Here is a 26,286-nt window from a genome sequence, read left to right as displayed (position 1 = left end):
ATGTTACTTGTGAAAGTTGGGTGGGTGGGAATATCATTTCTCAGCCCTTAGATCATGATAGTTGAAGGAGAGGCCTGATATAATGAAGACGAATGGCGAAGAACATAAATATTTTGGGTCTTTTACAAGTAATTTGTACAGCAAGGCGTGGCTAAATGTATTCCCTTTTCAACTCTGTAATTCAACTCGGACCTAAGATACAAAAAGGATGCATGTGGCCCCAGCTTCCCGCCCTAAGGGAAGCTACAACAGAAAAGATTCAAAAAAAGAAAAGGTACAGACAATCTTATAGTAGTTTCACAAGTCCATAACTATTTTGATGATATTTTTCTACAGATACAGAAAATCGTATTGTTGCTTCGGTCCAGCAACATAAGTATTTGCTTCTTTCAACTTCAAACACCCATCTCCACTGGAAGATGCTTGTGTCTTGCCTCATACAGCACTTGGTTCTCACATGGCAAGCATCCTATTTGCAACATTTGCAGGTCTGGCAATGGATACCCTCCAGATTTCAATCTGAGCAAACCAATTCAAATGGACACTAAAATGCAATTCTGTGCCACCATAAGGTGTCAAGTTCAATGTTACATCTGTTAGTATGTGCACATCGCATCTAAATAAGTATGCTTACAAGATTATTTAATATCAAGAACTGAGGTACATGGCAAGATCTTCCGGGTGATACAGTAAAGATTCCGGCGAACTACTAACTTCCTTGCTGACATAAGCAATTGCACGCATTAAAGTTTTTGATGATTTCCACTTTTAGCTACTAATCCACCTTCGTTTGCGGGCTGGTCGTTCTGGTTTGATCTCCAAGTCCACAGGCGTATCAGTTTTGACAGAAGGCAGTGCTTCACTCTCCATTTTCTTCACTACCAAGGCATCCTTTTCACTTGGCATTGGAAGCTTGAAGCGCTCACTTCGTTTCTTCAACTTCTCTACCGTGTCTAGGTGCCAATCCTCCAACGGTTTTGTATCATTATCCTTATTCTCCACATTACTAGCATCTCTCTCTTCAGCCAAGGGATGCTTCTCAACAGCATGAATAGCCTCTGGCTGTTCTTCGAGAGGTTTGTTGGCTTCTAAAGGTCCACTGTTGTTATTCCTATCTATCTCCTTAAACTTCAAAGAAGCTGATGACTTGCTGTTGATACTGTAATCTCTCTCCTTATGGCTTGTCCAACGTTCCAACTTCGACCGTCCTCTCCTTGAATCTTGCTGTTCCTCATCTGAGGATGCGTCTTCCTTGTGTCTTTTGGAAGAATTACGTTGCATTGCCATGTTTTCCCCATTTCCTTGCTCAGCAGATCCCTTTAACCCCTAAGCAAAGACAGAAACAACCAAGAACAGCAAAGCTAAACTCAGGTCTACAGTCAACTAGTGGACAACCTTCCTAGCCGATGCCAAGAAATTGCATCAAATTAGTAACTTAACGATCCCACTGTACATTAACTTGTAGAAATTGTTAACAAACATCAAGTGAACAGCTTTCCTAAAAGAAAAGGAAATCTAGTTCTACTGCAACAGCTGAAAATGGCTATGCAGCCTATGCATGATCATAAAAATTTTCCATGGTGATGTCATGCTTAATCACATGTTGCACCATAAGGAATTCATAAAGACAGACCTCTTGAAGCAATTTTCCATCATCCCAATAAAGCTAGCCCCTTTATAAGAACTACCATGTTGAAGGGGGAAAAAAACGAAGAAAATCAAACATACGAAAGAAAATAAAACAGAGAGGGAGAAGTTGTCTTGAAAGAAACAAAGCAAACTTAAAAGTAGAAGTTCATCAAACAGAAATTCTTCCAACATGATAGGTGTTGTATAACTCACTTTTTCCTCCCCCGTTGCCATAAAAATGAAATTAATAGTTTTTCATGCCATAGGGAAAAGGTTAATACATGATCACAGTGTCAATCACCAAAAGATGACTGAACTGTAGTTCCCCTTCTGACCTAGAAGCCAATACAGCAGTGAGGTATTCATTTAATATGTACCTTGTATTATATTAAACCTATTTGATATATGCCTCGTATCATATTGTACAGCTCATATCAACAGTGAGGTATTCACATGTTTATACATCAGCTTAATATATCTGGTTAAACTTACACAAAATCTTTCAATTACAGTAATTAAAATATCTGGTTACAAAGCGAAGCCAACTCCATACATTTCATTGTAAATTTCGAATGCCAAAAGCTCTAAGGTTTAAGCAAAATAAGAAACTATGGAAGTACAAGGATTTCAATTATACTAAGTTATCTACTAGGAAGTTATACCATATGACAGAAAACAGAGAATCAAGTTTTCCTTTCCTAATTTATGGGAAGGTTTCAGTTCAGTTGACCAATAAGTGGTATTATTGGACTGATCTTTTGGTGGGAAATGTTCTTCATTTTACATAATGAAACCATTTCATTACCAACCCAAAGAAATACGACCTCTCTGAAATATACAGTTTATGCCAGAAAAGTTCTCGGGCTCAGTGCCTGAGACCCACTAAAGTTAGCAATGAACAGATTAGACAAAATTAAAGTTACTCTGGATTATTCAACAAGTTAATAAAACATAAATGACCATTATTTGAGAACATATTTAACATCATAGTCAGCTAAAACATTAGCACAGCTCCTCCATTATCAAAGAAAGGAGGACCCATCTTATTTGTGAATGATAAGCATGGTGGTTTTCTATCAATGCTAAGGGGGCACATGAAAAAACCTTCATAGCCTAGGCAACATTGAATGTTGATGATCTTGTTGAGCATAAGAAGCACAATCTAGACATTGCTTAACCATTTGCCTCAGCAATCATTTAATGATCATGAAGAGAAGCATAGCCGGATTTTACTAGCTCATTAGCTCAGCCTCCAAAAACCAGTAGTCACTTCCTCAAAGAAGGTGTTTAAATTGCATTGTCATCAGACATAAACAACTCAACTTTCCAAAAGTTGGAGCAATATGCTATAATTATATCTAACATTTGAGAAAAGATCTTCACGAGATTGTGACAAACAAGTAATTTCAAGAATTTATCTTCCCAACATTAGAGGATTAAATGTTACCAGTTTATTTATAAAAAGTTCATTTTATTATGTAAGGCCATTTGTCAATAACTGACTTAAGAGGGAGGATATATTTTCGACAGCATTTTATGCACTACATTTAAAACATACCATCTCACCAGTGTGACCACTCTGATCCTCTTGATTTCTTTTGGAAGGGCCCAAAGTGCTGCGATCTCCACCCTCAGATTCTTTATTCTTCCTCATGTTATCTTTATGTTTTCTATCATTCACCCTTTGTTTATCAGGTGTGTGAACAGCACGATCAATACGAATGCTTGATCTTTCTTGCCTAGATCTTCTCTCCTCATTAAGTTGATTTGTTCGTGCATAAACATCATCCCGTGCCCTATGATGTGAGTAACCTTCATCCTCCACTCTATCTCTTCTCTTTTGCTGTTCGCTGTTTCGAGCTGCATCTTTTAATTGGTACTCTTTTTCAGAGCCTCTGAATTCATCCTTCCTAGCATAATTGATCCATGCTTTATCATCTGCACCACGTCCAGTCCTTGCAGTACCTCGTCCTTCTTCTTTTTCTCGTTTTGACAGGTTTTCTTCGTGGGACTGTTTTAGCCTATACAATTCCTCCCTCTCCCGTTGCCTGTCACCCCTTTCCCTCTGGGGCCAGAGCTCATCTTTGTGCCTAACAGAGTGATAATCATCAAGACTATCTCTAACTCTCTGTTGATCCTCTCTCTTCCTAGGGTCCAAAACCTCATCCCTTTCTCGCCTTCGACGACTTGTGGTTTCTCTGTGGCCATGCAACATCTCCTCTTTGTCTGTGTGGTCTCTCCTTACATATTCTTCGTCTTTCCTTCTCTTGCTATGGTAATCATCCACAATATCATACCTAATCTTCAAAGTATCCTCTCTTTCCCTATGCCGGGAGCTACCATCTTTATCATAATGGATCCTATAGTTACCATTGTCCAACTGTTTTCTTGAATGAAGATGCTCCTCTTTGTCACTCCTCTCCCCTTCCCGAATCTTACTTCTGTGCCTTGATGCCATTTCTTCTCCCCGTTCTCTCTTCCTTGATTCTTCAGGTCTACTTTTTCTGCTTTGTTGATCTTCCTCTCTCCGCAGCCAAGCTCCATCAGGATTCTCTCTTTCCTTGTGCCTGTCATATCCCTCATTTCTCACATGAGGGTGATGTGCCAAGGTAGTGTCCAAATCTCTTTGAGGATAAGAACCCTCCCTGCCTTTTCTTGCCATGTGATTTCTTTCCATCTCTTGCCTTACATCACGTTCCTTTCTTCGGATACTTGATTCATTTTCCTCAACAGGCCTCTTGATGGTTCCACTGTCTCTAGTGCGACCATCTTGCATAACTTCCTCCTCAACACTATCCTGCCATTTCTGATAATCTTTGCTACTACCTGATCTGGCTTTGCTGTTTTCACTGCTTCTTGCAGCCTTTGAATCCTCTCCGTCATCAACTTCTTGCAATGCAGACTGTCCAACATGAGAGTTCAGCTTTTGCTTCTTCGTGGAATGACACACATCTCCATCCTTTATGCTATCTTTTGTGGTTACTTCATTCTCATTCATCTCATCCCTTTCCATTCCAGAACTTACCTCAGCGAGCACAGGCTCACCAGACACAGCAACATCTTTGTCCTCCGCACTCAGGTCCCTTGCATCCCTAACAGCCGTGGGAGAAGATACCAGCGGACTGTGTTTACCATCCATGCTTTCAACTGATTCTTCCTCAACATTATCAAGGAATCTTTTATCACGTGTAATCTGACTAGGAGTAGAATCAGGAGAGCTATCACGCATTCTTCCCTGTCTCCGCCTGAGAGTGAAGAGAAGAGAATCAAAGATGTTCATAACTCAGCTACAGATTTACAAGTCAATATAAATCCAACATTGAAGTAATACAAAATCTTGAGAATAAAATGTCCAAGAAATTCTTCATTTATTTGTGTTCCTTTCAATCATATGAAAGTGCGTGCCCACACGTGTTGTATGTGCATGAATGCACATGAGAACAAGGTATTTCCAGTGAAAATATAAATCAATCTATCAAAATAAAAGACCCGAAGTTACCACTGGTATGTTAATGTACCAATTTGTTAATAATGAACATAGTAATTTTGAACTTTCTCTCTGGCCACCTAAAATGACCAACCGATTTACTATGATGACAGAAGCCTTCATTCTTGTTTCTGTGTGCAAAGAAAAAGCAGGCCAAATTGCATCTACTAGTGCATGAACTCATGAAAGAAATTCCATACCTTTCCTCATCAGGGGGACAGAAATCCCCACCAGATAACGAAACACGTTGCCCCCTAGAACCAGGACGATTTTGAGAAGGTGAACCATGACGGAAGGGCAACATTCCATCTCCCTCGGGTATGTTAATTCGACCAGAATCAACAACTGGTGCCTTTCTCCCATCCTTTCGACCATCATAACCTTGTGAAAGATCATTATCATAATGGTCAGTTTCTATCTGCACCATCTCATCGTCATGCACATGACTTTCTCTGAAGTCATCACTGGGTGGATCACCATTTTCTCCATCCAAACCACCATTTCCTGAAGAGGAATCATCATCTAAAGAGTCCTGCAAGACAATCTATTTACCCAAGTACTTTTAGTTAATTAATATGAATCAAGTGAATTAGTAGGACTACTGCAATCAACGAAGTGAGCTATAGTTCACCTCAATGATGACATCACAATCACGAGTTCGAGGTGGCCGAGTATCAATAGAGGGAAGGCGTTCACCGTAGCCTCCTTCAACTTGTATTGCTCTTCCAGTTGGCTACAAATTAAATCTTTGTAATCAGATGCTACTGGAAATAAATATGATAGATCTAAAGTGTCTGAAATAATGAAAGACTAAGAAACCCATGTTTAATCAATGTGGCGCAAAAAGTGACAAAAGTGAGAGAGAGAGATCCACACTCCTACACAAGCAATGAGATTAAGAGATCCATTTCATTGATAGATTAGAGAAGAAAATATCACAAAGACAAGTTTTATCCCAATTTGCAAAGTAGTTACCATAATAATAAAAGCCAGAACATTAATAGAATAATAACAGAAACAGGCTTTTGATGCATAGCATGTAGAAGAAGAGAAGTTGAAGCTGAGCATACTAGTGGTGGTCGCATACGAGCAGGTCCTTTTGTCAAATCACTTTGTCCGACATCTGACTTCCCAAGATTTGAATTTTCAGCTGGAACATCATGCATACCTGCTGCTGCTGCTAATTCTGGTGGCAAATCTGGATCATATTCCTAAGAACAAAAAAAATTCTCACAATTTAAAAACAGAAAATAAGTAATTGTTACAGCAAATGTTTATATGTAGTTACATTTCAACGAATTAACATCTTACCTGCTCTGCCCGCCCACTCTCATAAACACGAATTTTGCTTTGCATGGTAGTCTCCAATCGGTGTTGTTCCTGAGTATAGAAAACAAATCCTTCTAAGAATTTGCTTACTTAGTTGACAACATCATTAAATGCCAAAAGTTACCAGTTGTTTGCAATAGTCTTTCCAGCTCTCCTCATTCAAACCAAAGTTGAAAAAGTCTGACATATCCACACCAGGATATTTCCATGGCTTTTCCTCAAAACTATCAATATCAACATCAAATATGGTCCTGAAAATATATATAAAAAAATTGATTAGCATTCATCAAGCAAAACAAACTCTGAAATTCCTTAGTCAAGACACAATGCGACCACGCTAAATTCCCAAAGATAAAGTTTACTATAAAAGCAAACATAGGATGAAAGACATCTCACAACAATAAAAACTACCGCTTCTTTCAGCTTCTGACATGCCAGTATAAACAGACTAAATACAGAAACAAAATGGAAAGAAGCTTTGACTCAACTTATGTAATAGCAAAAGATATTAGCTATTATATACTAGCAGAGAGCAAAATACAGAGATTAAGCAAACCTTTTCCCTTGAGAAAAAGAAAATTAAAGAACCTAAGTCAGAATGGGAATCACCAATTTTACCTCTTTCTATTTTATGGTTAATATAAAGCACGAATTTAATTATCTGTTTACCATACCAATTCTACAGATTATGATTGAGACCTAACTCCAAACACTCATCGGCAAACTTACATCAAATACTCTCCCAATCGCAGCAAGCAAATTAATATTCAACCAGTTAATAACTCCCCCATCTTTTGGCCTCTTGGATAAAAAAAAATACTGGTATGAAATATAATACTGAATAACATGCCAAGGTCCCGCCATCAGGGAAACACATAAAGAAAATAGAATCTGCTAGTGTCTCTTTCTATCTTCAGGAGACTAACAGATCTAAACAGACTCTCTCCCTGACCTTTCATATCTAACTCAATCTAAAGAATACTTCAAAAATAGGAGGTTGAAAACTAAAATATATGCAAGAAAGCAAGGATATAATATCAAAATAAATCAAATCTTCATTCACTTTTGTTCTTTTCTAAGAAAAAATTTCAATCAGACTGGAATTCACCTAAATTTGAAGGGACATATTGTCTGTAGTTAAAATCACTGGATTATTGATAAGAGTATTTCAGTCAGTATACTGTAATGTTGTGAAATATCAACAGAATCTTTGTCAAAAATAAATAAAAGTTGCTCTCGTGAAAAACCAAGGAAAAGAAAAACCAACGGCTGAAACTTAGAAACTGTAATAACTTCAACATCCCAGATATGCAAGACAATCTTGTCAAACTCAATTTTGCAAACCTTGTCTATCAAACATCCTTTGCAATGCACCCGTCCTGTTAGTTCAACGTATACTTGGCAAATTTAAGTACTTATGGAAGTGGATAACAAGATGCTGCATTTTGAAGTAGCATTCAGACTTCACCAAGTTGGCAGTCTAACATAAGTGCGATGCAATATCATTTGGTTTCTGGTACTGAAAGCCTTAAGACTGCCGGATACCTACCTTAAGAACTTCTTCATTGGCATCAAGAAAATCATTAACTAATGCTACAGTGCGCAAATAGTCAGAATCTTGGACATGTTCAAAACCCCAACTAACTAAATGAACACAAGATATTTTCACCACAGCAATGTTATAAAACAGTGGAAAAAGTACCCAGCTTATGCAGTAAGGCAAAAATTACTTGTGTGATGGAAGGGTGAATTCCAGCCCGCCGCCAAAGCCCCGCCCTGCCATGTTATTACCCCAAGGCATTCCAAAACCAGGATGGTAACCCTTCTGCATTGGAGGACCATTTTTCATTCCTGCTGGACGCCAATCACCCCTACCACGACCAGCTATAGGAGCCATGTTGATAGGAGGACGAACTTGACCTGGGGCTCCCCCAGGACCAGCAGTAGTAGCTCCAGGAATCGGCGCTGCACCAGGTCTCACATACTGCATATCAGAAGAAAATAAAGCATAAAGTTAAAATGGAAAACTAAAATAAGAGGAAACCCCATCAAAGGAAAGAAAATCTTGATGCAGAAAAATTGCAAGTAAACATGGCCAGTTGAGCTTAGCAGCATTATTACCATCCAATTGATACTAAAATAACAAAATTAGCCTTCTGAAAACATGTTATCATTTCAGGGATAAATTCTTTGCGACATGTCAGCGACAAAAGGCAGTATATCAAAGCATTTCAAATCAAGAGCCAATAAAAGGTATAGAGTACCACACATGTTAACCTTTACTGTAGTGGGTTATGGATTACTTATCAAGAAACAGGGATATTGCAGGCTAAGCAAACAACCAAATAAAGCTGGTGGTGATGGTAAACAGAACAAGACCAAGGAAATTTTTACTGTTCTACAACATGCTCCCTTTAATTTTAAATGAGTATTTGCTGAAAGAGACAAACATGATAATGAGACTGAAAGTGTAGAAACCATCCTTTGATCAGGAATGGAAAACAGAAGTGAACATGGAAATGATGAATGGAAAATTAAAAACGTTAAAGCAGAGCATCGCACATTAAAATCAATGACCATAAAGGGAATTGAGAGCTCATAATCAAAAAATTCAAAGAGGAGTTGGGATAGGCCAGGTTCAGATTTCAGAACATATCATACAAGAATATGGTGTAGTTGACATTTGATTAAGTTTTGGTTATACTTCATACAAGCGACAACTAAAGAGAGGTGAACTGGGTTTAGCTGACAAAGACTTGTGTGTATGTGAATGAAACAAATGAACAAGAAAAACAAAAGCTTTTCAATTGTCATTTCAGAGTGCATCAAATATCTTGAATTGAATTTTACAGAATGTGCACCAACAATTAGTACCCTATTTACCATTCATTTGGAAAACTATATGTATACGTTCCTGGTCATAACTAGATGATGCAAAAAGAAATGCTAGAAGTGGAAAGCAAGCGCAGAAGATGGTGAACAGACAGCTATAAAAAGCATTGTAGCAGCAAGTACGAGCTGAATGCACTACTACAGCCTCCATAGCAGTCGCCTCTGCCTCCTCATTTCGTTTATAATGAAGTATCTGATAGCAAACCACATGCTGATCAACTGGTCAGGTAATGGGGTCAATTTCTGATTTCCAAATCGCCCTATTTCATAAGTTGGATTACCTCAACAATTTATAGCCTCGTACTTATTAAGCATCAATGTCACATACATACAAGGGACATATGTATCATAGGTCAAACCAAACATCACAAAATTTCATCCTATTCATTCAATTGAACCATTTACAGTATCAGCATCAAAAGTTATGCCATGATATGTTTTTCTTTTGACTTGACTGCATACATATCTTTGTTGGCATTCATGTCCTTACAAACTTTCACCTCTTTTTGCTCATATTTATGCTCTCATTACCCATAGATCAAAACTGATGATTATAAGATATGGTTTCAGAAACGCAGCCCAGCAATAAGTCTCATTGACATTGATCACAAAGATATGGAGCTCTCAGAATTCTTGCCATCATTGGTTGCACCTACTTTGCAGCACCAATACAAAGCCATGAGCACCCTATATGAGGACTTATGATTATAATCAGCCTTTCAACTTCTCAAAATATTTACATTAGAATTGGGAATGATGATCCAACGAGATCGATTTCATAAATCTGCACAAAGGTTATTCTTCTTTGTTTCATTTGTAGTGTGAAGGGCCCTCACAATAAAATGCAAAAATTTCAGTTAAAAAGAGCATGAAGAAATTTCATAGTGTGGGTAAATTAAGACCTAATGGCTTTGCATTCATGTAAAGTTCATTGCCAGTCGGAAGCATTCGCACTTGCTACAGCACAAGCATCAAGTGAAAATTCATAATTTCTCATCTCATTCAACTTTTTCATGTAAACATATGTACATTAATGAAAACAATCATATATATGTACAACAATTACAACTCTATATTGAGGGAAAAACATCAAATCCCCCATTCAAATAATAAAATCAATCACTAAATTTCTTTTCTTTTTCCTTTCTTTCCTTAATCAAAAGATTAATATAATAACAACAACAACAACATCAGCGACTGACCTTAAACTGAGAATGAAACGGATGGTGATACACGTGATTGCTATACCCAATCTTCGGTCCTGCAATCACATTCCCTCCTTTTCCACCAGCTGTCTCTCCACCACCTTCCTTCCTTTCCCCCTCTGCTCCTGTCGCTGCAGCAGCATCTTCTCCCACACTGCCCCAATCTTGTTCCTCCATCATGGCTTGATTCGCGTCTCCATCAGCCACAATCACGAGCGGATCGTCGTCGTCGTCGTCGTCATCATCCTCATCACCACCAATCATCCCTCCTCCTCCTCCTCTTTCCATCCCCGTGGGCCCATTATCATTCAACACAATTTGCAAATCATCTTCACTATCACTATCTTCATCCTCCAAATCTTCACCAGCAACGTTAGCAGCTTCTTCATTCCTCCTCTTGTCGTTGACGTCAGCTTCAACCGTGAGTCCCGGGATTATCGGATTCTCCTCCTCTTCCTCTTCTTCAATATCAAAACTGATATCTTTATCCTGCTTATCTGACTGCATATCAACTAAATCCCCTTTATTTGAAGGAGGATTGTTTTGCAATTTCACATCAAGAGAGGAACTCAAAACCCTAACTGAATTATTGTTATTACTATCGTTATTAATATTATTTTCAGCAGAGATCGAATTATTGTTCTGGGCAGAATTAGAGACGGTTAAGATCTCATCGTCATGAACATCATCGTTGTTGTTAAGATTGAGATCAATCGGACGGTGAATAGACGGTGCTGAAGCAGGAGAAGGATGATGAGGCGACGGATCGGAGGATAAAGACGAAGAGAAAGGCCGTAACACGTCTGTGTAGAGATCTCCAAATTCGTCGTCGTCTTCCATTCGAATTTAGAGAGAGAAACACTGAGTTCAGAGAGAGAAGAAAGGTTTTCTTTTTAGGTTTGGGGGCGGTCGTCTGTGAAGAGAAGAAGAGTAATTATGAGCTTATGTAGTTTTGGACTTTCTTGTAATAGACAGATTCAAGGATGGACTTATTTGTAATTTTAAGTCATTATTAGTTTTTGCAAACTATATTATTTCATTTATGATTATGGACTTATTTGTAATTACAGTATAAATATAAAAAAGTAAACTATTATTTCATTATTTGATTAATTATTATAACTTATATTTTTTATAAAATAAAAAATATGAACAGATATAAAAATAAATAATTTTTATTAAAAAATTTAATATTATTTTTCACGCCTTAAATATCAGTAATAAAAATTATTTACTTTATTTTTTATTTTAATTATTTTATATAATATTTTTTTTGAGTAATTTGTAGAAGAATAAATGTTGTAACTGAACTATTACACTTTTTTAATTGAAGTCATGAGGTTCTCATTTTTAATTAATTTTTAAATATCTTTTTAATTCAATATAAAACATAAAATGTAAATAACAAATATTAATTTTGTATGAAAAGATCCAATTCTCTCTTAGTCCCTAACCCTAGACCGTATCACTGTTTTCTACCTGTCATTGATGGTTTTTACATCAAAATTACTGGTGGCAGCATCTCAACAATGCTTAAATTATTTATTTCAATTTCTATCTTTCTCTACTTAATTTTATTTTATTTTCTTTATCTTTACTATCTTTAATAAGTGAAGTGAGTATTGGTTATTGAAAGGAGGAAAGCCTACTCTGGGACAAAATCAAGTGGAAGTGTTGAATCTAACGACCTAATGTATTTAAATTAATATCTCAAATCATAAATTCTATGTAAATAAAGGGTCACTATGTGCAAATTATTACTAATAAAGTTTTTTTTTTTTTTTGCGTTTTTCATTGTCTAACAAAAAAATTAAAGAAATTTATATAGTAAAATCTATTTATAATCGTAATCTATGTAGAAATAATTTTTATATAATTATAAAAAATTTTAATCTCAAATTTAAACTATTTGTAAAGATAAATAAACTCTATATTATAATAAATTATTAATTTTTAAATATTATTTTTAAAAAAAATATTTCTCTATATAATAATATTTATATATATATATAAATTTTAAAAATATAGAATATTATGTTTTGTCTTATTATTTTATTTTTTTAATCTTACTTATATAATATGATAATATATTAATGTATCTCACTTCTAGTTGCTATTATTTCACTAACAAGATTAAGTATTAAATTATAGAAAATTAAGGACTTAAATCTTTATTAAATTATAACATTATTGTAGTCATAAATTTTATTTTATTCTAAATGTATATCTATAAGGAACTTTTATTGTATTTTGAAATTATATGCAAAGTACTTATAAAAGTTAAATAGAAATTAAAAGCAGTTATTCTATTTTATGAATAAATTATTGAATATTTAGATTTTTTATTGAAATTGGACGAATATGTTATTATAATAGAAACGGGCAGGGTAGGGTGAGTTTGACCTTTCAATCTCCGCCGTGTCAAGGATTGGATGGATATTGTTGTATGAATATTTTTTTAGAATAAGGTCGTTTTAGATAATATTTTTTATATTTATTTTATATATTATTATGTTAAAAATATATTTATTTAACATTTAGCCATTATTAAGTATAATTGAAGAAAAAAAAATAGATTTGAACAATATTTAAAAAATATATATTTATTTACTTACTTATAAATAAAAAATATATAAAATCAATTTAAATATAGGTTAGGGCGAATTACGGAGTGAGTTAAACCTATCTCTATTCGTCACTAATAGTGGGATGGATATTTTCTGCTCTGTTTGGATCGGATTATGAATATACTTACAAATACAGGGCAATTACCATCTTTATATATTATGCTTTACATCAGATAAAAGGTCATTACTATTAATAAAACTAATAATTCAAAAATTTAATAAAATGTATATATCATTTTATTTTTTGTTTCAATCAAATTTGGAGAGCTTTGTAGATTTTATAATATTATAAATTTCAGATCGCTTGAGTTGAGAAATTTTAAAATTTATATATTTAAAATTTATAATATCATTCAAATTTTATCATTCAAATTAAATATAAAAATAATAAATTTATATTTAACATTAAGGATAATTTTGAAATAAAATAAATTTATTAACAACAATATTATGATAAAAAAATAATATAATAATTCATCATTCTTTTAAAATGGCGATTTTTTAACTTTTCCACCTCCTAAGTGAAAAATTAGAGCCTTAAAAAATGAGAGATTTTAAAAGATAAGAAATTTATTAAAATCAATAGGTTTATATTACTTTCTTTACTTGTAAAAATGATGGATTTAAACTAAATTTATAAATTTTACAAGATTTTTTATTTAAAATCTCTCAATTCAAACAATCTTTCTATATTCAACAATTCAAACGACTTCTTTCTGTTTTTGCCAGCTTTCTAATAACTGCAATTTCATAATTTTTACGATAAGAAATATTTACGATAACAATGTCAACGCATACATAAAAAATTACTTACAATTTTAAATATATATTTTTATTTATTTAAAAAAGATTGCCATTGAAAAAAACTACATGAGTCAAATATTTTATATTTTTTCCTAACATAAATATAGTTGTGTTAATTATGAGTAGATTCAACAACACGATGATGGTGGCTTTGCTATGGTTATTGCTAACCTGATAGAAAGTTTAGTGTTAAGATACTTTGGTTCAATTATTTTGTGCTTGTATTTTAATTATGAAATTTTACTTATATTTAATTGTGGCAAAATTTATTATCAAATTCTAATTTTTTATCAAATTACTAAATTTTATTGTATTCTAGAATTTTTATATTTTATTTTTAATTATATTAACAACTCTTTTACATATTTTTTATAAATTTTTATTTATTTAGACAATATTAATTTTTTATTTATGCTATTAAAAGCTTTTAAATCTTTAATCAAAGAAAATAGAAGATAAAAATTTAATAAAATAAAATAAAATTAAGAAGCTCAATTAGTTAATAAAATAAAAATAAAAATAAGTAGCTCAATTAGCTAATAAAATAAATGGAAAATCAACGGTTTTATCTTTAATCATGTACGGTCAACTTGGTTAACTCGTACAAAAGGTTCAACGTTACCGCCGGTTCAGAGCGGTTCAAAAGCCACTGACACAATAACTGTTACAATTTAATTTCCCACATTTTCCCAGCGCCCAAACAGTACTATTGCATAACCAAACTCAACCAACCAAATAGACTTTCCTCCGTTTCGATCTAACACTTTCTGTGGAAAGATAAAAACAAACACAGAGCAAATTCGAAGCTAAAAGATATGATCGGAGTCGGCAAGATCAAGCAATACTCTAATGTCCTCGATAAACCACTCAGTAAGGGCAAGCAAGAGGTAAATATCTCCTCTCTCTCTCTCTCTCTCTCTCCTTATGTGTCTCTAATGTAATTCTTTTATGGACTCCGAGAAAAATTTCAAATAAAAGAAGCTGAGATTTGTGGAGTTACTTTTGTAGTTTTCAGATCTTACTGCACTTCGCCTTCTACTCTAATTAGGTTTAGTAGTTAGTTTGTCCGTGTAAGAAATTGAAGTATCAGATCTTTTTAGATTCTAGTGATTTACATTTTTGAGTTTTATCTGGACCAGTTATTAACAAGTGTTGCACTTTCCACTTCTTTAGTAATATTTATATTTTTTTTAATGGACTTGTGTTTGTTTTTTTTTCAGGTCAGTTTGAGTGCATTTGCATTTCTGTTTTCCGAGCTCGTGCAGTACAACCAGACACAAGTTGATAACATTGCTGAATTAGAAAGAAGGTGACTTGCTACTCTTTTCACACCTTTGTGATTTATTTGTATTAACTCATCTTCATACAGCAATGTCTCCGTATTGACCTAGTTGCTCTATATGCATTAACTAATTTGAGGGAATCTATTTTACACGAATTTCAATACTAACACTTTAGAAATATAATCTCCAAACATGACTGAGTATATAATTAGTGAGTTGGAGATAGAGAAATAGGAAATGCAAGTTAAGAAAAGGAGAAATGGGAACATATACAGGAAAATTCTACTTGCAGCTGGATATGACTAAAAGTATTCACTCCAAGCAGATGCTATTATATAGCTTTCTCTTTATTCTTGATTTCATGCCTCTTAATTGTCATAATTTGTGATAATAATTGTGGGAATGAGCAGGCTGGAGGATGCAGGTTATGCAGTTGGTGCTCGAGTTCTTGAACTTCTTTGCCATAGGGAGAAGGTATGACTGTTGATAGAGTTCTTCTTGGCAAGTCAACCAGTTTAACAACTAGTTAAGGGATCTGAGGTTTAATGGCCTGTCAGAATTCTTCTTTGAACTGTTTGGCATAATTGTTGTTAAATTGGTTGGTAATGCCACTGCAGTTTTTCCACTTATGATCTTTGTTAGAGAAACTATATCATCAGTTAGAGCTAGATTATTTGTTTTCAGAAACTATTTTTATTTCCTATTTTTGGCAGTAAGTGGTAATGAATGCACAAAAGGTTCTATTATTCAATTTGGTAATTTTACTGCTTAACAAGTTTCATATATAGGTAGCGGAAGTATAGGCTAGATCTGTGAGTCTAATGACAGCTTGAGGGAATCGTTACATGTCTAAATTTTTAAAATTGGATCAAGCATGCGGGTAGATGAATTTTCTTGTTCAACTCATGAATTAGCTGCAAAAATAATGTTTAGTGTAATAAACTTTATGGAAGATTGTTAAGTTTTTCAATCTCCATTGTTTCTTTGGTCATAAAAATATCCTTATCGCGTTGAAATTGGGATCAACACATCTGGGATTCAACTACGGATTGGATCTTGTAAGTTTTTGTCGCCCACATACTGGTTGTCCTAGATTATGAAATATGATGAATGGATAACTTGTGAATGCTGGAAAATGGTGTTGCATCCATTGGTTGGCTTGATGCTAAATTAGCTGCTATCATCCATAAATGGAACTTTTTCCAATAATCTTATTTTTTGATAAAGGTGATTCATAGTGAGATTGTGAATTAAATTTATGGGCATTTCTTTTTTCTTATTTTTCCTGCTAAATTTATTTCCCCATGTCCATCAAGTAAGTATGTTATCATACAAATACAAAAATGCATCTTTGGCTGTGGCAATGTCTTTAGATGGCAGATAGTATTTGCAGAAGTTTGGATGCCGAACTTTAAGATCCTCTTTTTCGAACACCATTTTGATAGTATTGTCATCCTTTGCAGTAGATACCATCCTGTCTCTAGAGTTTCAATGTTATACCATCATCATGCTAGTGATACTGCACTTTGAGCGTTGGAAGTGCTTTTAACTAATAAGCCAATTGTTTTTATTTTATAGATTATGTTTTGCTCACTGGGCTTGGTCTAAGTGCTATTGTTATTCTTTCTTTTATGCCACAGGGAAATAGAAGGGAAACTCGATTGTTGGGTATTTTGTCTTTTGTACACACCACAGTATGGAAGGTCTTATTTGGAAAAGTAAGTTTACCTTTACCAATTTCATTGAATTCTTAACCTGTCTTACATATTAAAATAGAAAGTCGCATATGTCTTAGTCATGCTCTTCGATAGCACCAGTTTTAATCCTTGTGGTTTTGCGCTCCAGTATGCAAAGTTGCAGACTCTTTTACCCTTTCCTGGATAGCATCTGTTCCTGTTCCATAAAAAATCTATCAAATTTTCCATGAGTTTCAAAAGATTGATTCCCCCTTTACATTGTAATATAAAGAAAGCATTTCTGGAACATTTTTTGCCCCAGTTCAGCATTTGAAATTCTACATAAGAAAACCAAGATTTTCCAGATTAATAGATGAGAAAGGTGTAGCATTCTACATATGAATACCATGATTCTGTGGATAGAAACAGGCTTTCCAATGTAACCTTGAAGCCATTTAATAAGTTTACCTTTACCAATTGGAAAAGTAAGTTTACCTTTACCAATTTCATTGAATTCTTAACCTGTCTTACATATTAAAATAGAAAGTCGCATATGTCTTAGTCATGCTCTTCGATAGCACCAGTTTTAATCCTTGTGGTTTTGCGCTCCAGTATGCAAAGTTGCAGACTCTTTTACCCTTTCCTGGATAGCATCTGTTCCTGTTCCATAAAAAATCTATCAAATTTTCCATGAGTTTCAAAAGATTGATTCCCCCTTTACATTGTAATATAAAGAAAGCATTTCTGGAACATTTTTTGCCCCAGTTCAGCATTTGAAATTCTACATAAGAAAACCAAGATTTTCCAGATTAATAGATGAGAAAGGTGTAGCATTCTACATATGAATACCATGATTCTGTGGATAGAAACAGGCTTTCCAATGTAACCTTGAAGCCATTTAATATCTGCGTGTCTTGATTTGATATGCCTATGCTTGAAATGCATGGGTCGGATATTAGTGCTTGTAATACTCAGATTAAGCATGTAACTAGTGCCTCCTCTGTGATTAAATTAGGTAGCTGACTCCCTTGAGAAAGGCACAGAACATGAGGATGAATACATGATCAGCGAGAAAGAGCTTCTGGTAAACAGGTAACAGTTATCTCCATGTTTTTTCTTCGTAATATGACAGCTGCTGTCCCAAGTTGTTGGAACTTCGGGTTTAAGTCATGGTCCAGGTGATCAATTACCATTCTTTCTGTCTTTCTTTCTTTCCTTTTCTTTTAACATTATCAGATTCATTTCTATTCCAAAGGACATGGGGACTTTTAATTGCGGAGCATTTGTTGCTGGAATAGTGAGGGTAGGTGATGTAATGAATTTGTACCATTTGATTGATCTTCTCAATCACGGAAGCTCTTATTGCGTGCCTTTCCTTTTTTCCTTTGAAGGGTGTCTTGGATAGTGCAGGTTTTCCAGCAGTTGTAACAGCTCATTTTGTACCAATGGAGGGTCAGCAACGACCTCGGACAACCATATTGATAAAATTTGCTGAAGAGGTACAATGGCTCTCTTTCTTTTTGCTTCTTTTTTTTTAAATTTCAATTAAAGAGAAAAGAAGTAAAAGGAGAAATAATGAAGCAGTCGAGTTTGCATGTAGATTAAGGAAGTTTGGTGGTTTTAAAATCAAGTTTATGAACAACCCTTTTACAGTTAAATCCTGCTTCTTGAATCCAGTTTCTCCAGTGCTGCTTTTCACCTGCCTCTGTTTGAATGATTATTGTGCTTTATGATAATTCCTAAAATCCCATAGTAATACTAGTGTAACTTGTCATATTATATAACTATGGGCAAGAGTGGCGAGTTTGATTTTATTTATGTGAAATGAATATTACATATCTATAGATCACCTATCCTGAAATTGTATTAGAAGATTATACATTGCTGCTTCTAGAGTGTCTAAAAGAACTTGGTAGAAATGTGCATGTTAATGACCATGTTTGTCTATTTATCAGGTTCTTTCTAGCCTAAGGGTCTGTATGATCTGTGTCCTTCCAATTTAAACTTTAAATAAGTGCTTTATTGGTAATTTACTTTATTTTTCTCAATCTTCCGTTTATACTTTGGAGTACCTTTTCCCTAATGCTCCACTGAATCTGGATTCAACTTAATTTCTGAAAACAAATCCTTACTAACCAATTCTGATAACCTACAGCTGGAGGGATCCATTGCTTTTTTGCAAGTATCCTGTGATAGGCTAAATACTCAGATCATTACATTAGTGAGTCATCATATATCGATCTCCCAGTTTGATAAATCACAATTGGTCTAGGGATGTTAACGTAACAGATATCCATGGAACTTTTACTGTGTTGTGTGCTTTCTTTTATCATGGTCCTCTCAGAAAGTGCCATGTTATACCTGTAGCATCACTACGAATTTTGTTTATGATCAGAGGCAAATTATGCATTCATATATTTTATATTCCAGTCCAGATGATAAGTTGCATCCCTTCTGGAAAGTGCTTTTGTAACTTAAAATGGACTCTGCCATCTGTGTTCTGTATTAAGATACTTTGCCTTAACAACATTATTGCTTATTGCAGCTGCTTCTAGAAATATTAACTTTTGCTGCCAATTGTAGCCTTCTAGGTTTATGCTTTTGAGTTTTAATTTACTTGATTTGTGTTCATAGCTTTATAGTAAAGAATAGGAAACCTAATGGTTGCAATGTCTGTCACTGTTTTTTGGGTCTTTCCTAATTGTCTACTTTTTGAATCAGGTACTAAGAAGAGAAGCAAGGCTAGGCTAATATCTATATGTAGATTTCATGATGTTATGTTTGTCAATGTTTTGCAAAAAGAGGCGATGATTGGTGAATTTTCAGCTGACTTATGAAACTAATCAGGATTGTTATACCTGCCAATCCTATCACATATACTTGGGGCATTATTGCAGTCCTGTATTCAATTTATGTACACTCCTTTTCACGGCACGGTTATAATACTGATCTGGTAAAAGCAGTTGTTGCCACAGCAGTTGATGTAAAGTATATATTCTCTTTAATGCTTATATGATAATGAATGGTTTTGGTCTTATATGAATGGTTTTGGTTGAGTTGAATTGTGTTGTGAATATTGAATATGTTGTTCATTGAGACAGCATATGATCCTTCTCATGACAATGCTCACATGTACATCTTTCTCACCACAGTAAGCTCATCTTCTTCCTTCCTATGAATGTTTCCATTCCACGGGACCTCAGCTATTATCCTTTCAATAAGTCACCGTTCTATAGCTTTGTTTTACACAAGGTTACAAATGAAGTTGAAATCGGAGTACCATTCATTTGGAGAAAAAGCTACTGCTTCAGTTCTTTGTAAAGTTTGCAAAAATTCAACAGGAGAAAAGGTTCAATTTTTTACTTTCACAATACTAGAGATGATAGTTTCTCAGTGTCTTGAAGGGCATTCCTGGATGAATTGTTAATTACGGTGGGTATATGACTCTGCATTATAGTAGATGAAAACTGGAAATTTTCGATTCAAGGAGTTCCGAATGGAATTCGGTCAAGGTTTGAAGTTTTCAGAACTGCAAGAGTAATCCAGATTCTCTCTTTTCCATTGAGAGAGCAATAACAGAATCCAAGCAACCAGAGACCAAAAAACTGCAGCTTCAAACCAAAGAAACCCCTAAGCTTTATTAGATTAATCTTGGAAACCCATTTTGACCCGTATAAGAACATGGCGAAAGAGAAGAAGAGGTCTTACTTTTGATAAAGGAAAGGAAAGAAATATGAAAATGGCTCTCGTAATAACGTCCGTTCCTGCTTTCATAGCTCAGTTGGTTAGAGCACCCGTTTAGTAAGCGGGAGGTCTTGAGTTCAACTGTCAATGAAAGCATTAGCTTACTGCAAACATTAAAAAGGCAAAAAAATAAAATAAAAAGAAAGCAGTCACTTCATACATTTTTTTCCAGCAGCTTGCTAGAGTTCCATTTCTCTCTTTTTAGCATCAATAACCTCAAATTTGTAGGTATCTCGTATCATAAATCTAGCTGCAGGAAGAAGCAAGAGAAGTACAGCAGAAAGCTGTTGACGTTCTTGTCTTACACAGATCAGTTTTTCTTATAAGAAAGAATGGGTACAAATATTATAAACCCTAGAGACATTTCAAGAAGTTGCCCCTAAGCAATCTAATGATTATAGAGAGATGGGTGAAATTTAAGATAATTCAAAAGTGAACCAACCAACCAAGACGAATCAGCAAGTTACATATGTAAATCTATGTTTTAAGAATCTCAAAGGGCAACTATATATCTTAGTTTAAAAATTAAAAATAAAAATAAATTATTATGATGATAAACCCCATACACTTCAAAATGTGCAGTGCCACAGAGGCATCAGCTGCTATAGGTTTGGTTCCTTTAATAAAGTTCAAGAAGCAGGTTACCCCAGTGGAAAGCCATGAACTGCAAAATCTGCAATGAGTACCACAGATGCCTCAGCTGTCATACGTTGGTTCATTTGGAAGATCTCTGATGCTGGCTTCACTGAATCTTCCTGCTAACAATAACAGTATTTAATGGTTCTAGTCATTCAACACCATTTTCCAATTCATTACATCTTGTTTATTTTATTCCCTTTCCTCCTCTTTTAAGTAAATGCTTTCTTTAGATTTGGACAGATCCACAAAGCAGGACTCCGACATTACCAGAAGGAAAAAAGAATAATGAAGGCAGCTAATCCAAATATGCTTCTGCAAAATTATTCATCTTACTTATTTTCTATTATCTGCTTCTTACAATTGATGATGGAACAGGGATTTCAGCCACATAACATATAGAAAGCACTTCAAAATGTGCGGAATCAGCTATAAGAGACAGAAAAACACCCAAGTAACACTTCATGATAGAAAACACAATCATACATAGTAAATTTGATTTGCCATACATCAAAGCATGACACAAGGGTTAGCCAAAAGACAATAGTGCTTTCAATTACAAATAATGAAATGTAGTTACAACTTATAAAGGAAAGTCTAAACCATCACCTCATTAAAGAGGCAATATGCGCTCACACCTTTAACAATCAGTTCCTTCCAAGTGGGAGTGACCTACACATATATGTCTCCTTGAAATCTGACTTCTTTGAAGAAGTAAAAATGGATGCGTACACCTCTTTAGTAGCATTAGCAGGTGCCATATCAGCTGCCTTAAATTTCTTCACTGCACCACCATTACCCACCCCTTTCACCTTTTCAACCTTTCCACTCCCTACAACTTTACTGACAACCTTCTCAACACCCTTATCATCACTAATACCATGTTTTTTACCTATCAACCGCGACGTATCCAAATCCACACAATCATCTCCTCCATTAACACCCACTTCCCCCTTCTTCACCTTCTTTGACTTCTTATCCTTGACTTTTAGTCTCTCCTCTTCCAGCCTCTCCCTCAAATCTGCCACCTCCTCATCGCTTCCATTTATCACAATCTTATCAAATTCCTCAAATTCCTTGTAACAAACCAGACACGCTGATGATTTCACTTCCTTCAATGCCTTAGCACTCAAAACATGACCACAATTCTTCAAAGCATAAAACTTATACTTCCCATTGAACTCTAATCCCGATATTGGGCAATGAAACTTAGCACCATACAGCTCCTCCTTCTCACCAGGAATTGGCTCTAACTTAATATTGATCATATCCTTTAAACCCTTTATATAACCAAATTCCTTGGGCAATTTTTTACCAATCAAAGCCTCTACCAGTGCTTCCTTGTTAAATACATTACCAAGCTTATCGATTACACAAGGCTGCATCAAGGGCTCATTAGAGAGAGCACAATTGAGCCATTTAGAGAGTCTTTGCTCATTTGGGTCAACTTTATCGGGCTTTTTCTCTGCATACATATTGAGATAGCAATCGCGTGACTCAGCCCCTGTAGCGCCGCCATCCCCACCGCCACCGGGGAGACGGGAGTGTAACACTAGGGTGGAAAGAGAGGTAATTTGGGGATTTGGAATAGGTGTTGAATCGAGGAGGGGTTTTCCATTGAGTGTGAAGAAGAAAGATGACAAATTTTGATGGTTGTTGGGAAAAAGAGAAAGCTTGAGATCGTGGAGGGTTAGAATTTGGGTGGAATCTAGGGTTAGGGTTTGTAGTTTAGAATTCGGTAATTGAAGGAAGATCTGCTGGAGCTTCTGTTTCATTTTTCGCGACGGTAAATGGGTTTCAATTAATTGGAGTATGAATTGGTTGAAATTGCTGCGTTTCAGGTTTTGATTTTGGGTATTTTGAGGTTCGAATTGGGGAGAGAGAGAGAGAGAGAGAGAGAGAGAGAGACAATTTAATTTTAAAGGCTCGTGATCGCGGGAGTCGCCGACTTTGTTAACGAACTGAACCAGCTATTTACTCCTCCATTAAACGACGTCGTTGTAGCAGTGCCAAATGCTGCTAAATAAATATATACATCAATACTATTATTTCAATAGAAAATTCTTGTCTTGGCTTTGGATATGATTTATACATATTATAATCATAATAACAATATACAAAATATAAAAAGGGAGAATAGTTTTATTGATTATTTAGTAATTAATTGGATTAATTATATTATTAATTAATTAATTTTATTAAAAAAATAATAATCTATTAAGTATAATCTAATTCTAACTCTATCAGGATTTTAATATTAATTGTCTAATTCTATTAGGATTTCAACATTGATTATCCAACTCTATTAGGATTTTTACATTAATTGTAAAATAATTTTTTTAATTAATATTAAGTCAAACAAACTCAACAATAATTAGAATATTTATGCATAATCATATAGTAGTGCTATAATTAATTTTTATTTAAATATTTTTAATTTAATTTTTGTTAGGATAAGAAATTAATATTAGATTAGATAATTCTATAACTAATAAAATATTTAAATATTATATATTGGATATGAACATATTTAAAAATTCATAAAATCAATTATAAACGTTTGATCTATTTAAGAGTTTGCCTCATATTCTAAAAAGAATATTTTTTTGAATGCTCAATACAAATACAAAAGTAATAAATGTTGAGTAAATTTGTAATGTATTACTGGTTAAATATTTGTAATAATTAGCAGTAATCTAGAAAGTATAATAAATTTAATTTTTTTATGAATCATATGTGCTAGAATACAGTAACACATATCAAAAAGTTTTTATTAGACCATATATATATTAATATATTTTATTCATTTATATGTACTAAAATGTTCATTTTCTATATGTATATGTCTATTAGATGTAATATTCTATAATAATTAATTTTTTTTATATTGAAATATTCATTATTTTTAAACTTAATATCCATTACGGTTAATGTTCATGTTCATTTTGTTTTATGTATTATTATTCATCAATTTTAATATTAATATTTATTATCTGGTACTGCAATATTCAATAATTGTATATATAATGTTTATAATATTTTCAAATAAAAATATTAATTATTTATAAATTTTTTTATGATGCATGTTGAAAATTCTTTATGATTGACATAAACATAATATTCATTAGTTTGTCAATAGATATTCGTCATTAATGAAAATCATACTACTAACTCATTCAAATGAATATATATAATATTAGACATAACATAAAACATTCATACACAATTGATAAATAAAAAAATTTAAGCTAAAGTTATACTATAAATATTTATATTATAATACATATATCTTTTTAATAAAATTAAATTAATAAATAATAAATTTTTTATGTTTAAACAATCAACATTAAAACACATATTTAATGAACATTTAATACAAAATCAATCATTATAAATTATTTTTTAAAGAAACATATTACATCAGTATCTGACTGACGCATGTATCAAATATTAGCGTAAATTTTTTTATAAATAAAATAATAACGAATGGACCCTAAAATCCATAAAGCTATATAAACCGTATCATCTCATAATCTGCGGTATAATTGAAATTGGGCAAAAATTGTTAATTTGGGCAGTAATGTGTGCACCTAATGGTGTAATGGGCTCATCCAAACAAATGGTGCAATGGCCTTCTCTTCTTTCTTTCTTTTTTTTGGTCTATTTTTCCTTCAATTGATAATTTGGGCTGCCTCATTCTGTCCCTTCATTTTTCATTCTCCAGACCAATTTTAAATTATTTTCTGAGACAAAGAATGGCTGGTCGGATATTTATTGATCTTATCCAAATTTAACAGGACGAGTTTTTTTTTTTTCTGCCATAAGTTTTGGTTTAAATTCTATTATTCATAACAGATTTGGATATATTCGCCGATAAAATTATATATAGTGTATGGCTGTTATTATTTTAATTATAAAATTAAGTTTATAAATATAATTTAATAAAATATTAATATTAATTTATAATATTTTTAAAAATAATAACAAATTAACTTTTTAAAATATTTTTTAATTTTTTTAAAATTTTAAAATTATATTAGTATAATATATAAAAATTATTTTATAAATATTTATTAATTAATTTTAGTATTATATAATTTCATCTTATAATTGATATTACTATTTTAACGATTAAATATTTATTTATATAATTAAAAAATTATTTTATTATTATTAAATATTATTTAAAATATTATTTTTAGAATTATAATTGTTGTCTAATTAAAAATTTAATTTTTAGTTAATATAATATTAAAATATAATTAGTATGCTAATTTTTATGATAGGATTAATATCATTATCTAATAAAAAAATTATTTATTAGTTAATGTAATATTAAAATATAATTAATATGCTATTTTTAGAATTAGAATCAGTGTTTAATTAAGAGTGTAATTTATTAATCAATAAATTAATAGAAAAAAACTATAAAATTACACATAGACTTGAATTCTATGTGTCAAAAATAGTAAGCTTGTCAAAATAAAAATCCTACGTCTAAAAAATTAAGCACACATGTCAAAAAAATTTTAAGTCTCAAAAATTAACACACACACACACACACACACACACACACACACATATATATATATATTAAAAAATTAATTAATATAATATTAAAGATACTATTTTCAAAATTATAATTATTAATCTATTAATCCATTAAATTAGTTATATAATAAATATAAAAATCATATATATATATATATATATATATATAAAGTCTATGTGTTAAGGATAAATAAATATATACAGAGATTTCAAACTCATAATAAATAACTATAAGAAAATAATAAAATAACAATATACTCAAATATGATGAATTATTATAAAATTTAGTTGTAACGATTTGGAATCAGATCACATGAGATACTGTCTGCTTTGGCTCCCCACTAGCCTCACGGTTTTGTTCTTTTGGCGGTTCGAGAACTTCCGAGGAGGTCCCCCATTCTGGAATTTTTCTGAACCAAACAC

The 26,286-nt window shown here is 33.2% G+C and overlaps 3 protein-coding genes and 1 non-coding gene across 5 annotated transcripts; 2 read left to right on the top strand and 2 right to left on the bottom strand.

The window, feature by feature from the left end:
- Positions 1–83: 83 nt before the first annotated feature.
- On the bottom strand, positions 84–11,478 carry LOC8282506 (FIP1[V]-like protein). 2 transcript variants are annotated; one of them, XM_015721972.3, is made up of 9 exons: positions 10,540–11,478; positions 8,176–8,429; positions 6,570–6,696; positions 6,428–6,496; positions 6,187–6,327; positions 5,748–5,849; positions 5,317–5,660; positions 3,188–4,874; positions 84–1,326 (listed from the first exon to the last, which is right to left on the bottom strand). In XM_015721972.3, the coding sequence occupies exons 1-9, from the start codon at positions 11,380–11,382 to the stop codon at positions 769–771; spliced, it is 4,125 nt and encodes a 1,374-aa protein (XP_015577458.1). In that variant the 5' UTR covers positions 11,383–11,478; the 3' UTR covers positions 84–768. The 2 variants fall into 2 exon arrangements, with proteins under 2 accessions (XP_015577458.1, XP_048227912.1); XM_048371955.1 differs by having other exon boundaries at positions 1,086–1,326; positions 3,196–4,874.
- A 3,152-nt stretch (positions 11,479–14,630) lies between these two features.
- LOC8262867 (trafficking protein particle complex subunit 5) lies at positions 14,631–19,969 on the top strand. Its single transcript, XM_002523451.4, has 8 exons — positions 14,631–14,860; positions 15,194–15,282; positions 15,667–15,730; positions 16,897–16,974; positions 17,948–18,024; positions 18,169–18,235; positions 18,324–18,431; positions 19,654–19,969. The coding sequence occupies exons 1-8, from the start codon at positions 14,789–14,791 to the stop codon at positions 19,681–19,683; spliced, it is 585 nt and encodes a 194-aa protein (XP_002523497.1). The 5' UTR covers positions 14,631–14,788; the 3' UTR covers positions 19,684–19,969.
- A 729-nt stretch (positions 19,970–20,698) lies between these two features.
- TRNAT-AGU lies at positions 20,699–20,772 on the top strand. The gene has a single exon. It is a non-coding gene; the product is annotated as a tRNA-Thr (tRNA).
- A 974-nt stretch (positions 20,773–21,746) lies between these two features.
- On the bottom strand, positions 21,747–23,268 carry LOC8282504 (replication termination factor 2). The gene has a single exon (XM_002523450.4). It carries the CDS (start codon positions 23,085–23,087, stop codon positions 21,960–21,962), a length of 1,128 nt encoding a protein of 375 aa, XP_002523496.2. The 5' UTR covers positions 23,088–23,268; the 3' UTR covers positions 21,747–21,959.
- Between the last annotated feature and the right edge of the window lie 3,018 nt (positions 23,269–26,286).

The sequence above is a fragment of the Ricinus communis genome, chromosome 3 (assembly GCF_019578655.1).
Source record: "Ricinus communis isolate WT05 ecotype wild-type chromosome 3, ASM1957865v1, whole genome shotgun sequence".
NCBI classification, from domain to species: Eukaryota; Viridiplantae; Streptophyta; class Magnoliopsida; order Malpighiales; family Euphorbiaceae; genus Ricinus; species Ricinus communis.
Note: the sequence above shows the minus strand (reverse complement) of the source record. Positions and strands in the feature narration are given on the sequence as shown.